This window comes from Dreissena polymorpha, chromosome 9, assembly GCF_020536995.1.
Source record: "Dreissena polymorpha isolate Duluth1 chromosome 9, UMN_Dpol_1.0, whole genome shotgun sequence".
In the NCBI taxonomy this organism is placed as follows: Eukaryota; Metazoa; Mollusca; class Bivalvia; order Myida; family Dreissenidae; genus Dreissena; species Dreissena polymorpha.
In genome coordinates, this window is record NC_068363.1 from 53,803,188 (window position 1) to 53,818,187 (window position 15,000).

Genomic DNA, 15,000 nt, shown 5'->3' on the forward strand with positions numbered 1-15,000 from the left:
AAGTTTGGCACAGCTACAAATGCGTATGTATATGTGTTTTATCATGCGCTTTTGCTTTACCTTTCAATGTTATAGTAGATGACCTTCTTTCATATTATCACAATCTTTAATAAGTATATGTATAAGGATTCTTTGCATTAAACTTTAATATAAGAAGATAAATGCAAAGCGAATTTTAATGCAAAAATAACTTTGTCAATTTCACCATAGTGTAACGTAACAGCATATAATATATGATACATCTTATATCATAATAATAAGGGTTCTATAAAGAAAATATTTGAATGTTAGAAATAATAACAACATAAATTAAGTTTGGAAATTCAATAATAAATCTTGATGATATATTGACCATGATTATAGAATTTGAAAATTATTATTATTTGTTAAATTATAAAAGATCTCTCGCAAGTAGAGACCAGTCATACCTGTACATTCAATTTTAAAGTAGGCTAAATTAACAATTTGAAAAGGCAAAGATAACATATTGTAAACCAATAAATCTGTTACTGGGCGACTTGTATTTAGCGAAGGCAGCTAAGTTGATAGTTTGGTAAAAAATATTGACACAGAACTTCTAATCTATTAAATTGTTTATACATCCATTGAAATATGCCGGTGAACACGACTACAGTAATATCTTATTATTAAGACATACACAGTATTGCAACGGGAATCTTAGTCTTATTAAATTATATTTCACATCCATTGAACTATGTAGTCAAATTAGATGTATGAAAGGATTATTCGATAAATGGGAAATACATAAATAATTTGGTTACTCCGTTCCGGGGGTGTCATATTGGAACAGTACTCTAGCGGTCAGCCAATCGGCAAGTAACAAGCATTAAGGGAATTCTTTGCAAAACCAATTAGAAATCAACGAGTAATCAATATAACGCTTTGACCAATCAAATATAATGTAAGGAATTGTGTTAATTAATGTTGATGTGTATTTTAGTATAAAACGAGATGTTTTTTGTAGCAAGGAAATTTAGATTTGAAGGCATATTATTGCTTGCTTTCGCGGGCGGGGCCCGTTGAGGGCTTCGCATTTATCTTGTATTTGACAAACATTATGAAAACGTTGTGTAGTGTTAATTAGCAGAAATAAAACGGAAAAAAAAATCAGAAATGAACTTTGTTTCTTACCGTGTGTTCTCCACGAACAATGCGTAATTACGTTACAATAGAAAGAAATTAATATATAATCATATATGCTTATATTCAAATTCGTTCTGTTAACGTCACGTAAATTATACCTACATTAAAATAAAAAGCATATGTTTACACTAAACTCACACACAACTAATGAGCATATTCTTATTTTTCAGAAAATGACGACCAGGAAATTTAATAAACAACATATTTATAGATATACAATCATGTACATGTATATCAAAAGCTTTTAAACCATCATCCGCCCTAGTGGTAATCTAATTAACCGAGCATGAACCGTTCCAATTGTGTTTCCATCAGAAGTTGATGAATTACGTAATTGTATGTGTACATTGTTTGTGTACACTTTAGGCAAGGTTAGATAAGAATGCGAGGGCATACTTTTTAAACCAACTTTACAACAGGCAAATTAATATTGCAAAAAAACTAGACTAGCATAAACTGCTCAGGTATTTAGTCATATGTAATGGTTAACTATCAAAGTCGTGTCTTATACCATAGTTGCATAATAACTAATAAAACCGCATAACACGTGTCTTTAATATATGAAAGATATAAAGTCTTTCTTCAAAGACTTTAATACCTTGTTATATTGGACCCAGATGCTATTGCAATTAAAAGATATTCAACTGAATACATGAACTGTCTTTCATAACAGCAGAAAATACTAAATACAGTCGTTCTGCAACATCAATGAGATCATTCAAAAGGATCTGCAAACAGTATCATAACCAAGTGCAACATACCTAGTGTGTGGTAGAAAATATAAGTTGTACTTACCGCAAATTAATTTGCTTTGTATATTTGAATGAATGTCATTTTTAAAAATATTTTTTGATATCATTCGGCGATATTAACTTTGAAAGTTAAATTTATATCTATTAAATATATTTTATTAGCCATATAATCACTTACTTAATTGTCCATATATATGTATGCTTTTATTTTATTGTTATTGATGAAAAGTATTATGATATATTATTGTTTTGTTTATATTGTAAAGTTTTGTTCATATAAATGCTGTCTTCGTTGTTTATGCAAATGGTGTGGTCATAGTGTAAGATTAGTTTATAAATTTCATAGCCTTATGAGAAAATGTAATTAACAAGACGTTATACTGTTGTCTGTTTTTGTAAAAGAAGCCATACTAATCAGAAAGTCTATATTGAATATTGTTTAGAACACAAATTCGACCAACGTTACTGTTATGACGGTCAATGTCACGTGATTATGCAGGAAAGGTCGAATTTTGTGAGCTCTTGTGAAAACAAATTTGGGTACGAAAAAATATTTGGGAACAAAAAAATTCAGACCGAAAAAAAATTAGGTACGAACAAAAAATTGGGGATGAAAAAAATTGGGTACGACAAAAAATTGGGTACGAAAAAAAATTGGGTACGAAAAATTTTAGGTACGGACAAAAAATTTGGGGAACGGGAAAGTAGTACCTGTGGGGAACTTGACCCACACTCGCACATTTTCGGCCCTTTCCGTCAAACATCAGATAAGTTCCTCGAAGGCAATAGTATGAATACACATTTCGGAAGCGGTAATGCGGTCCTCTCTACGCGCGTCAAAATGTAAGCGAAATATGTACACAAGTCTGTCAGGAATGATTGAATTAACGAAGAAAATCGTGTATTGATGTAAGTTTTTTGAAGAAATGTGCATAAAATATATTAAACAAGAGCTGTGTTTGTGAAACACAATGCCCCCTGCTGTGCAGGTTTGAAGCCATATATTTTACCTCTGACCTTGAAGGATGACCTTGACCTTTTACCACTCAAAATGTGCAGCTCCATGACATACACAAGCATGCCGAATATGGAGATGCTATCTTCAATATTGCAAAATTTGACCTTTGACCTTGACCTTGAAGGATGACCTTGACCTTTCACCAATCAATATGACATATTATATGTGCAGCTCTATGAGATACGCATGCACGCCAATATTGAAAAAAGTTATGGCCAATGTTAAAGTTTTCGGACAGAAAGACAGACGCTTTAAATTTGACATTTGACCTTGAAGGATGACCTTCAGCTTCACCTTTCACAACTGAGATGCACATGTATGCCAAATATCAAGTTGCTATGTTCAATATAAACAAAGTTATGGCCATTAAAGTTTTCGGACGGACGGACAGACTGACACACTGACTGACTGACTGACAGTTCAACTGATATAGGCCACCCTACCGGGGGCATAAAAAGCAATGGCGATATTTTTCTCAGCCACATAATTGTTAATAGTTTGATATCACAGAATGAAAGTGAAAGTAGAACTGTCAAAAATGACAACCTGTCAACGTGTTGTTTTTGCTGGCACGAGAGGGCGATTACACTCAATGTGTTCACATTTTGACCATAGGCTTTGTCAATGACCTTTATAGTATGGGTAGCTTTGATATTTATTTATTGCTATCATGTAACTGCATGATTGTGTATATGTTTACAATACACAAAGCATAAATAATGATATAAATATACTGATTGAGCTTATAATAATCTGAGAACTATAGAACTATAGCCAGGTCAATTAAGGACTTAAAATACAATTTTGTGTCCTGATTTCATGAAGAAATGACCATGCATGTCCTAGATTTCAAATTCAAGGCCCTGGTGTGACACATTGGTAGCATAACCGTTAAACTGTTACCAGGCTTATGAAATTAGTTTTTATTGAACTATCTAAATTAATCTAAATCAGGCACTGCCGCACTGATTTTTCTTGATTTAATACAGTCATAGATCAGTTGTGGCCTCTGGGTAATGACCAATGTTTGCTTACTTGTCACACCCTTAAAACTTTCCACACGTCTATAATAGCAAATCTGGATTTAGGTGATCTTCAATGGTACATTTAAACTTTTGCTCTGTTACAAGAGTGCTGGTAAAGTCCAATCACATATTTAAATCTAGGCCATGTCAAAATCAAAGTGTCAAAGACAAATGAAAGATGCGTTCATTAATTATTGTCCAGTTGTTTACTACTGCTGTAAGTTTTTATATAATATGACTGATGAACATCATGTGAGAGAAAATTCACATTATCATTGTATATCAGGTTTAGCAGCCTTTTAGATAACAAAGTATGCTAATTTTTAATGTCGCTTCTGGGGATCGAACCCGTAGGGCTTTTAGGAAGATTCTGAAATTTTCGATCCCTCGAGAGCAACCAAACCAAAAATTAAGTCAAATATTGCCGACTCGGTTTTTTGAGTCGGTTCATGATGGATAATGGAGCTTGATTGGTCATTGTCGGCTCTGATACTACTTACATGTACCCTGGGTACTCTTAAGTATACTTACATGTACCCTGGGTACTCTTAGTATACTTACATGTACCCCAGGTACGGTAAATAAACGTAATTGTACTGTGCATATTAGACTGTACCCGAGTTGTATTCGCGCCCAAAATCCGATGTCGTAAAACGCGCAACCGATTATCTTAAACACACTTCTCTTCAAAAAACACTGCATCAACATGCTTTTTGAGTATGTGTTCCGATAATATAGAGGCCATTCTACAGAAAATTGACATAAATATGTATATATAATTATTATAAAAAAATAGTCGACAACGACTGATTTAGGGTTAAATTTCCCGGGTACATTTTAGTATATTTACCGTACCCGGGATACATGTAAGTATACTTAAGAGTACCCGGGGTACATGTACGTAGTACCCGAGCCGACTATGAACAATCGAGCGATACTGGAAGGTGCAACATCTCTCACGCCCCCTAGCATCGCCTTTAGCAGTATTCAATTCTCAACAGGAAAGTGCTGGAGTCATTGATCCCGAGGGACAAGAAAAACAATTGATTAATGTTCGAAATAAATAATTTGATTAATGACAATTCTATTATTTGAGCCAGGTCACAGGAAAAGCGCAGTCAAATCTGTATCAAATTAAATTATTTGTTATTGTCAGAAAAACGCTTTTAAGCAAACAGCTTTCAAGCGACTGCAGGCTGATCTTTTTCCAAACTGGCCACAATCGCCTTAATGTCTCTTTTACTGTGACACAGCTCATTTAACTATAAAATGATAAAAGTACTAACACTAAGAAAGAGTGCAAACCAGGAAAGAGTTTGAAATCAATGTTGAATTTCAGGACAGCTTGGGGATCTGCAAATCCCCGATGAAATGTTGATATCGGGTATCATAGTCATTCAATAAGTCGCAAAATGCTCGAATACAATTTATAAAGAACAATGTGCCTTATATTGATAACTAAAAATACCAGTATGCCAGTTTTGCCGTGACCAGCTTTTACGATCCAGAAAGTCCTTCATTCACATCGAGTATATATCCTTCGAAGTCCAACTATTGTTGTCATAAGCGGAGATTTAGTGAATAAATAATTCATATATCCTAAATGACAGCTTCTAAATAGCAAAACAAGCTAATTGATGCAGTAAGAAAGTTTTGAATCGAGACTCTCATGGGGGCGGCCATTGTTGAATGTTGAAACACGAACGACAACTCTGCTAGGAGAATGTTATCAATGACGAGCAATCTCCTACGCAGTGACGAATGCAAAAGGGAAGTAACTGAAAACTCGAGTTATCTCAATCGGACTGGCTCAAAAGCAGTGGAAGTGAAAGTGATAAAGTGAACAAAGACAAAGGAAAAATCTTCAAACAAAGAGGCCCGTCAGGAGATACATCCATTTCGGTGAGTGACATTTTATGTGCGAAAAGTTTTGTTTTATACGAATCGGATTGTGTGCCATCTCCAGACGTTGACAATGTGTTCAGTGGGTATGTGAATAGTGTTGTAAGTAGTTCTGTCCAACCGGAAATTTCAACTATGGCAGAACCGTTAAATAGCGAGCTGCGCGCATACGTGAAGAATAGATAGACACTAGAATGGAGAACATAGAAAAAAGGTTAAACACTCTCGAAGAAGTGGAAAGGAAGGTTAGCAGCTTTGAAACGGAATTGAAAAAGTTCTAGATGGTGGTAGCAGATAGAAACCGGAAGTTTGGTGAGCAAGTTTCAAAGGTCGAGGATAAGACTGAGAATATAGACTTTGCCCTGAGAACTATAAACAGTAAAGTAAGTAAGTTAGAGAAGCAGAGGAGCATTTTAAAGGAAGAAATTGTTTACTTGCAATCACTGTCTATGAGAAACAATTTGATGTTCAGTGGCATACCGGAACTTCGCGCCGGTATTATCTGAAGACACGGAAAGCACGTGACGGGCGTTTCTCCGCGAGAAAATGAAGCTTGCTAAGGACGAAGCAGCATCAATTAAGTTGGAACGTGTTCATCGGTCCCCGGGGTCACCGCCACATAGACAAGCCGCGCAGTTGATGTCAAATGACGTAAATTGCTTATTCCGTGAAAAGGAGTTTATTGAAGCTGGGACCTATGTCACAGATTGCACATATAACATGTTTGCGTTTGTTGTGTTACTGTTGTTAGAAACAAATGTGAACAGCTGGTACGTGTATATATTAATTCAGTAGTCCATAATACAGTAAATAATTATATTATGAAGATGTATAATTAAAAAAATATATTCTTTTTAATTGTACTACGTCTTAAAGACACAAACTGTACCTCTGCTTAATACTGTAAATGTTTTATACCAAGACAAAAAGGTTCTGCTGTTTCTCTAGAAATATACTAGTAATCCTTTGGCTTTAAAACGAGACACTTAAGTCGAAAACTTAATTTCAGACATGTATACTTTAACATAGAAGTGGGTCTAAAATGGTACATGTTTAGAATCTAACAATATATCATAGCATTATTTGTCATCAATAAGCGCTGATACGATAACTATATAATTACATTTTTATGTATTACAATTTTCCAATTCTAATATCATACTCTGTTCCTTACATCCTCTAAATCTATTGAACCATAACGGCATTCAATTAAAGATAGGCATATGCAGATTAAAATAAACAGCATTTAATAACAAGAAATTATTATTAAATTTCTAATTGGTGTGCTTGCTGAACGTCATTATGAACATATTATGTATTAAACACCAAAGCATTTATGCAGATTCCAAGGCCACTAAAATCCAAGGCTCACCTCAAGTTACTTAAAAGTCATTTACGAATATAACAGATCCATCCTTAATAGCAAAGGTCGGCATTTATGCGAATATCAACGCAGTTGTCAACGCATTATTTAGTAAACTCATATATAACGTCATTTTAAATCAAGGCTATTTCGTTATTGCTATACTACAAATAAGCGATACTGCAAATAAATGAATTATTCATACTTGTTTGTACATATCGTTAAGACCTAATGACATAACAATGATTAGTCTGTTGCAATATGTATGCTAGTGATATTTCAATAATAATTGTTTGTATAAATGTCGTTCCCCGTTGTACATTTGGGATTGAATATATTTCCTGCTGATACATAAACCATTAAATAGTGTGTTAATATGTAAGGTGATTATGCAAACAGATTGAAGCAAATTAAATCTACAAGAGGTATATGTTATGGTCATAACGAGGTCCTTTATCACAAGCGATACATTTCTCAACAAGTGGACGCAGTAAAACAACAAACTATAAAAAAATACGCATTAAATATTTGCCTCTGTTAATCGAATGTGCTTTTTAATTATTAAATGGAATAAAACATATTGAGACCATTTATATCGATATAAGGAATACAAATTAAATATTTAGCACAATACATAACATAACAAATTTATATATACATACTGTAAGATCATTTCGTAAACTCTACATGTACTTATGGATGCAGATAATGCAAATATAATCTGGCCTTAAAGTTCCGTCATTTTCGCTTATCAGAAATTTCATGGCGCTATTTCGTCATTAGTCACTTGCCTCGTTTGACGGACAATGAGGTACTTTAACACTTCCCGCTGCTGCTGTTGAAGTAACAATGGCTTTAGAAACGCCTCTTCACAACGTATCGTCTGACGCATGGTTGTTAAACAATGAGGTGATTGTTCGATAAATGTTGATTGTAGCTAGACTTTGTCTACTTTCATGAATCACTAATCATATCATAATGATTCGATAAAACAATAAACAATTAACTTACATTCACAAGGATTGTGGGCATGTTTCAACGATATGTATGGTATTTTTGCACTTATTCCACTTTAAAATATTAATGTTCTGACTTGATAACTAAAGAGCATTATCTTAATACATGTACAATAATAAAAACTCTATATTTCTATTGTATGTTCAATGTTCAAAATTAATGAAATAACGAGCCGAACCTAATTGTTTGGCACCAATGTCCACCGTATACTCATGTAATTATTATGATGAACGTATGTGTCTCAAAAGTAAAAATACTGTAGCTAAATATTTCTTAAACTTCATAAGGTCTTAAAGATAAGATCATTTCAATATATAGGTTGAATCAAGTCGGAATATTTTTGTGAAAAATAAAAATTTCTGAGTATTAAGATTAAACACGAGAGAAAAACTCTATGCAATTTTCAAAGCGTGTGATTATGTAACTAAAAATGTTATATTAGTTTGTATGTATTCATTTCTATTAAATGTGCACTTAATTGTATTCTGTCGTAATATGTTGATTCTCTGAATTAAATATTGACGTTTATCCCTGTGTTATAATCGACTCGGTCGGCATTAGTGTTTGTCTGTATTTCATTGCGGGTCGTTCATAGTTAGATTGTTGTCCTTCTTGTCTTATATAACTCGTATAATTGGAACTGTATTACATTTTAGTGTGCATTTACTGGGAAATTGTTTGTTTTAATGGTCACACTTAACTGTTTGATGTGTCTTTTAAAATGAAAAGAAACTACACGTTGTGCTTGTGTGAGCTTATAACTGGAAAAGTTTCTTTAAGGGAATTGATAAATGCATTCCTTTTATAGAACGCGTACAAATATGTAAGATACTTACAGTGCATACTGCAAAGCTCTGATATCCAATCCTCAAGTGCCTAGTATATTATTAAATACTTGAATATAAGTTGTAACAAGTACATGCAAAGTCGCAATCACATGAAGGCACATTTATCTACTCAAAATAAAATTAAAAACCATGTTGATATAAATAATACACAAAAAGCAATAACTCGCACGGCCATTGTAGGGCAGTCAGTTTATTACGAGACACAGACATTTCATCGACTTAAATAGACAGCTTCAAGTATAACAACAAAAGATGCAGCTTAAGCTTCACACACATGAGTTAGAAAAGAAAAAGAATGTATACCTGTACATATAATAAATATTAACATATTAAGACCGTACATAATAGCTTTCCTGATAATATATACGCGTGTCGTTTTTTGCGCAAAACTATGCAAAACATGCCAACATAATAGAACTATGTTCAATTTGAAATACGCACACAATACACATATATATATATATACCAAATACAATCTACAAATACGGGTACGCTGATGACAAAGGTAACGAATACGACTAGTATCATTTCACTGTGATGAAGATGAAGAGGAAGCTGAAGATGGTTAGAAGCTGAGGATGAAGCTGACGAAGAAGAAGAAGACAAAGATAATGATGATAAAGAAGAGAAGAAAATGGAAATGAAGATGATGATGATGGTGTTGGTGATGATGATGATGATGATGATGATGATGATGATGATGATGATGATGATGATGATGATGATGATGATGATGATGAGATGATGATGATGATGATGATGATGATGATGATGATGATGATGATGATGATGATGATGATAATGATGATGTTGACGACGACGACGACGACGACAACGACGACGACAACGACGACGACAACGACGACGACGATGATTAAATAATTATTATTATTCAATTAAACGCATGTATGTTGTCGTTAAAAGCTGTTAGTTCCATAAACATCATATCATGTATAGTTTATTTGTAATGAGAAAGCAAACTAATCAAACCAAAATATTGATAAATATATAGGTGGACGTATCTAGAGATAACGGTACAGGCTAGTGTATCCTCTACGTATTTATTTCATGTTTGGATATGCAGTATCTTTAACAACGTCAAGCGAAGGAAAATCTTTAATAAAAAAAGCCTGAACAAAGAAACAAAATACACATAAACATTGCACAGTTTGTGTACAATATGCATTTGTACGCTTTACAGCTAATATATACATATGAAAATATAATATAAGTTCATTTAGATTTTTTAATTCACTGTGCCATGTTCTAACATTTAGGGCCTTCCATAGTTGTTTCTCTATAGTTTAGAATATCATCATAGTCATTGTCGCCCTTCTTGACATCATCGATGGAACTGCCTCTGCAAACACGAATGCACAGGGGTCAAGCGTTGTAATGGGATAACATTGAACACAATTGCCGTAAACCAATTTACAATACATGTATAATTCGTGTTCCAAAATAGCTCTTACCATTATTTTAAGATATAATTGTTGAACATTATAAGCGCAATTTATGTAATACACTTTTTTAATACATGTACTTACATCTGCTGCTGATGTGTCATTTCATCTACAAAATAAATAAAAATGTTCTAAAAATTCTTAAAAAAGTAATTTATTTTGTAGATATGTCATAAGAATATAAGTTATTTAATTTAAAAACAATAACCGACTTTTTAAAACTTATTTTGTGCATATCAATTGTATCTGTTAATGCTTAAGTAAATGCATTTGCGTGTCACCTGTTTGCCTACACTTGTTTACTAAACTGTACGTATAGTCATCTGATGCCAGTTGTGGAGGTGGAGTCCCAAGGGGTCTGTATAATAAGACAACAACTTTTTTTCTGTGCAAATAGGTATTCCAGAGCTGCGTGTGACTAAATTGCCAGCTTTGCATTGTCATGACAATATATGATTATCACTTGGATGTGTTTGTGTATCTCAGTTCATTATGATATGAAATGAAAGTTTGAACAAAATTAATTTCCATCAACTTATTGTCAAGACATGCGTCATGTCTTTGTTAGAATGTTTAACAGTTGCATACAATCAAAAAGTCTTTAGCCATTCTTCATGCACCAACATATGAAACTAGCAATTAAATCAACATGTATGTAAATATATGAGGTGGACAAAAAAGCTTTGTTCGACGGTTTCGTTTGTAGCAAAACAACTGCGAGCAAACCTGTATCTAAAATGTGACCTCAGTATTTGTGGTAGGAAGTATAAAACACCGTTAATATCATACCAAGCAAAATTGATAAATAATCAAATTGCTCGTTTCCATCGAATACTTACTTTGAAATGTCTGGTTTCTTGCCTACTGCAAATAAACAGTTAAATATGGAACAGTCTTGAATAAATTGAACAAAAAATTGTTTCATGACATGTACAAAGAGCAGAAAGAAAGACATTTGGAATGCAACAGTACAACATTATTTTAGTTGTATAATAGGTTTACATTTTCAACCAAAGTATGTCAACAGTGAGCATTTATATCGATTCCAAACTTTGCGTTGGATATATATGTTAGTATAATTTTAGACGGACATAAAAGGAAACGAAACGTGTTTCTAAAAATCTTACATTTGTTAACCACACTGTATGAATACTCTCCGTCCACTTTCAATGTTGAAGGAGGGACACACGCTGCGCTGTACATGTGAAATAACAAACACGGGCATTGCATACTGACCAGCATTGATAAAGAAGTGTATATAATACGATTTTCTAGGTGTGTACATCCCCATTGTAGACCGTTGTATACACATGAATTACATACGTTCATGTATTTAGTGTTTTTAACAATTTTCTCTGAGAGATTAATATTGTTACAAACATGTTTTAGTACATTACAATACTTTTCAGTCATATCAACATTTTTGCAAACTCATGTTACAGACTCATATTGGGATATATTTATAGTTTGTTCGGGTATGTAATCAATATTAAACTCAGAATTATCACAAAATGACACTTTAATACACTAACCAACACGAATAGCAGTGAAGTCACAATCACCTTACAAAATACATGCCAAAATGAAGGCATCGATTTATCACCTTATTGAATTATTTATTCAACAATCATATCCGTACTTACATGTCAGGCCTTGCTGATGCACCTTAAAGTAATTTAGAACAATAGTTTCAACACGCAACAATATCACATACATGTTATGGACTAAATACATATAGTAATTGCAAGCGGGTGCCCTATGTGAAACGACATTTAATATGTTCTATAATAAAGCATGCATCTATTGAACTTTAACACTTGACAACATACTTTGACTTTTCGATAACGTTTCGTTGGTGCTACTGTATGTTGGATCGTCGTCTTCCAGTTGTTGAATGCGACACTCATCATCCTCAGCACGACGTAGATCGCTGGACAGAACATGCATTTAATTAGTTACTTGACTTAAAACTTACAGCATACAATATTAAGACAAGACATAAATTCATCTATACATCAGTATTATTAAACGTTAATATACTCAATACACGTTACCTTGCCAATTGTGAATTGCATTCTGAAAGATAAAATGTTTTACAAAATTTGGTCACGTTCTTCTTTCGCTTGCATAAGACATACTTTTACATTTGTAATTCACTTTGATTTTTATAATGTCTACTGCATTTTATCACACATTATTATGTCTTAAATATATATGTAAGAACAAGGCAGGCGATTTGAAACATTTAGCAAAACTAATCTTATCATAGTGAGTTTAAATTAAGAAAAGGGTCCAGAGATTTATATTACTGTACATTATACCATCATACACTTTTAGTCCGAATTTAGCTAAATTTTGAATGCAGCTTCAATATAGGGTATACATGCGCATCCTTGTCCTGGCAATATTAATTTTCAAGACGTTATGGTTATTTAAATATAAATATGTCAATTTCGAAAGGATATTTCTTTACCGCGTGCAATCTGATGAACTACTTATGCGAATGTGATGAAATAATTGCCCTTTGAATACTATTACATAGGTGCGTTTGACCTCTGGTACTAATAATCCGAATTGTATGATTCGTCAGGATCCCTATTAAGCAGACATGTGCCTATTTTCAGATTTCAGAAACTAATGATCCGATAATGATATACGCATATAGAATGTGGTTACTCTCCCGTGAGATTTCAGGATGTTATTGTCCCTCAGATTTTAATTGTTTCCACAAAATCCATACATACATGGACAGCATCAGGTAGCTGGGTGGTCTACCAGCAACTAGCCGTTTTACTGATATTCTTTTTGTCAATAAATAGGTTATTTTGGGAATCCCATGGTCGTATTTAAGGACAAATCCAGGACTAATGTGTAAAACTTCTAACGAACAGCTTGCCTTCTTGTTAAGATTGTTAAATCGTGAATATAATATAACCGAGCGGAATAGCGCTCCATAACATAAGAACACGCATTACCCCGTTTCTAAGCCTGAAATATTACGATCGTTACGTGCGGTTTATTGTTTTGAGCATAGAGGATCATACAAGAAAGTGAACCAATCATATAAAATGACGTATAATTAAAGGAAAACAAGCGAGCTATATTCGTATCTATTGTCTATGTCATTAATAAACAAAATATGAATTTACTTAATCAAGCTAATCTCCATTTGTTCCTCTAACCTAAACGCGAGTAAACATAACATCTTACCTGTATCTTTTGCAAAGGAATATATACTGTCATCAGGTATCGTGCTAATTATAGAAGACAAAGAAAACCATTAATTCCATGGATATTGCTGATTGTATGCGACATCAAATGTTTTAAAACTGAAGTTTTTTTTGTTAAATATACTTGACATTACGCCTTACAAAATAATATTGGCCCATGACTTGAACACGCGTGTTATTGTGTATCAATCATATCATATTGATTTCAGTTACTTACACGATGTTTGACTCTAGCGTTATGTCTTCTTTCGGAACTACTGGAAAAATGTTACTTATTAAAATATACATGCATTGTAGATGTTTCACATAAACACGTATACACACCTACAAAGAGTGTGTGTTACTTTTAAAAACACAATCTTAGAGAACGACAATAAAGTCCGCCTATTTCACACATATACTGTGTGCCTTAGCGCACTTTTGATGACTTGTTATAGTTGTTGGATAATATTGATGGTATGACATGGATGAATTCATAATTGAAAATACTTTTCTTAAACATGTTAAACAATTATTCATATATGACAAATTACGATCAGTTATTTAAATATTACAAAGTAAACCAAATTCTATTAAGAAAAAGACTGAATCGTATTCACCGTTGTCCACATATGGAGCAGAGTTTCTTTCGAAATATAAACAGTGCCATGCCGATGTATAACAATACGAATGGTCCGGCTATTTTGAGAGCCAACTCTGTCACTGCAATACCAAAAATTTGCAATATTATGTGATTATATTCCTTTTCATACACGCACAGCCATGTACATTGTAAATTACAAGTCGTCTTTATAACACTGATTCAAAAAGAGTTTATAATAAACAGGTGGTTAGACACAGCTTTTTAAACAAAACCAGCTTTCAATAAACTTACAAATGCTATAATGGTATTCGAGGAGGAAATATTGAATGCAACCGTAACAAAAACTATGGATTTTTATGAGAAGATCAAGTATTACGGAAGCGAAAACTCTTATAATTTTGAATAGCATCTGCAAACTTCATATCTTATTCCCATGGTGTTCTTGTATATTATGCTTAAAGTATATGCACTCAGATACTCAGTTTAAAATCTTTGGTAAATTAGTGTCTCAAACACATTTCGTTAGTATATGTTTAAACAATATGGGGTCTAAACTTTACAATCGCAATTCAAATGATGATTTACGGGTACGCACATACAAGTTTATTATTTATGTATACATCGCTAAAACATCA

General features: G+C 33.2%; 3 protein-coding genes across 6 annotated transcripts in view; 1 reads left to right on the forward strand and 2 right to left on the reverse strand.

Annotated features, from left to right (window-relative positions):
- LOC127845084 (uncharacterized) overlaps window positions 1-2,197 on the forward strand; it is a 26,188-nt gene extending 23,991 nt beyond the window's left edge. For both annotated transcript variants that reach the window (XM_052375772.1, XM_052375771.1), the window contains exons 6-7: window positions 1-23; window positions 1,335-2,197. The exon at window positions 1-23 is cut by the window's left edge and continues 28 nt beyond it. In XM_052375772.1, the coding sequence (XP_052231732.1) occupies window positions 1-23; window positions 1,335-1,357 (46 nt within the window). In that variant the 3' untranslated portion in view covers window positions 1,358-2,197. The remainder of the gene's footprint in view (window positions 24-1,334) is intronic.
- Window positions 2,198-9,174: 6,977 nt separating this feature from the next.
- Window positions 9,175-14,368, reverse strand: LOC127846657 (uncharacterized). Of its 3 annotated transcripts, none has more exons than XM_052378092.1 (10): window positions 14,000-14,368; window positions 13,763-13,806; window positions 12,607-12,628; window positions 12,382-12,482; window positions 12,196-12,217; window positions 11,680-11,747; window positions 11,392-11,413; window positions 10,834-10,910; window positions 10,637-10,661; window positions 9,175-10,449 (listed from the first exon to the last, which is right to left on the reverse strand). In XM_052378092.1, exons 1-10 carry the CDS (start codon window positions 14,068-14,070, stop codon window positions 10,356-10,358), a joined length of 546 nt encoding a protein of 181 aa, XP_052234052.1. In that variant the 5' UTR covers window positions 14,071-14,368; the 3' UTR covers window positions 9,175-10,355. The 3 variants fall into 3 exon arrangements, with proteins under 3 accessions (XP_052234052.1, XP_052234051.1, XP_052234053.1); XM_052378091.1 differs by having other exon boundaries at window positions 11,392-11,416; XM_052378093.1 differs by lacking the exon at window positions 11,680-11,747 and having other exon boundaries at window positions 11,392-11,416.
- A 9-nt stretch (window positions 14,369-14,377) lies between these two features.
- Window positions 14,378-15,000, reverse strand: part of LOC127846046 (uncharacterized) — a 6,520-nt gene continuing 5,897 nt past the window's right edge. Inside the window, exon 5 of the mRNA XM_052377223.1 lies at window positions 14,378-14,484. Coding sequence (XP_052233183.1) covers window positions 14,378-14,484 — 107 coding nt within the window. The remainder of the gene's footprint in view (window positions 14,485-15,000) is intronic.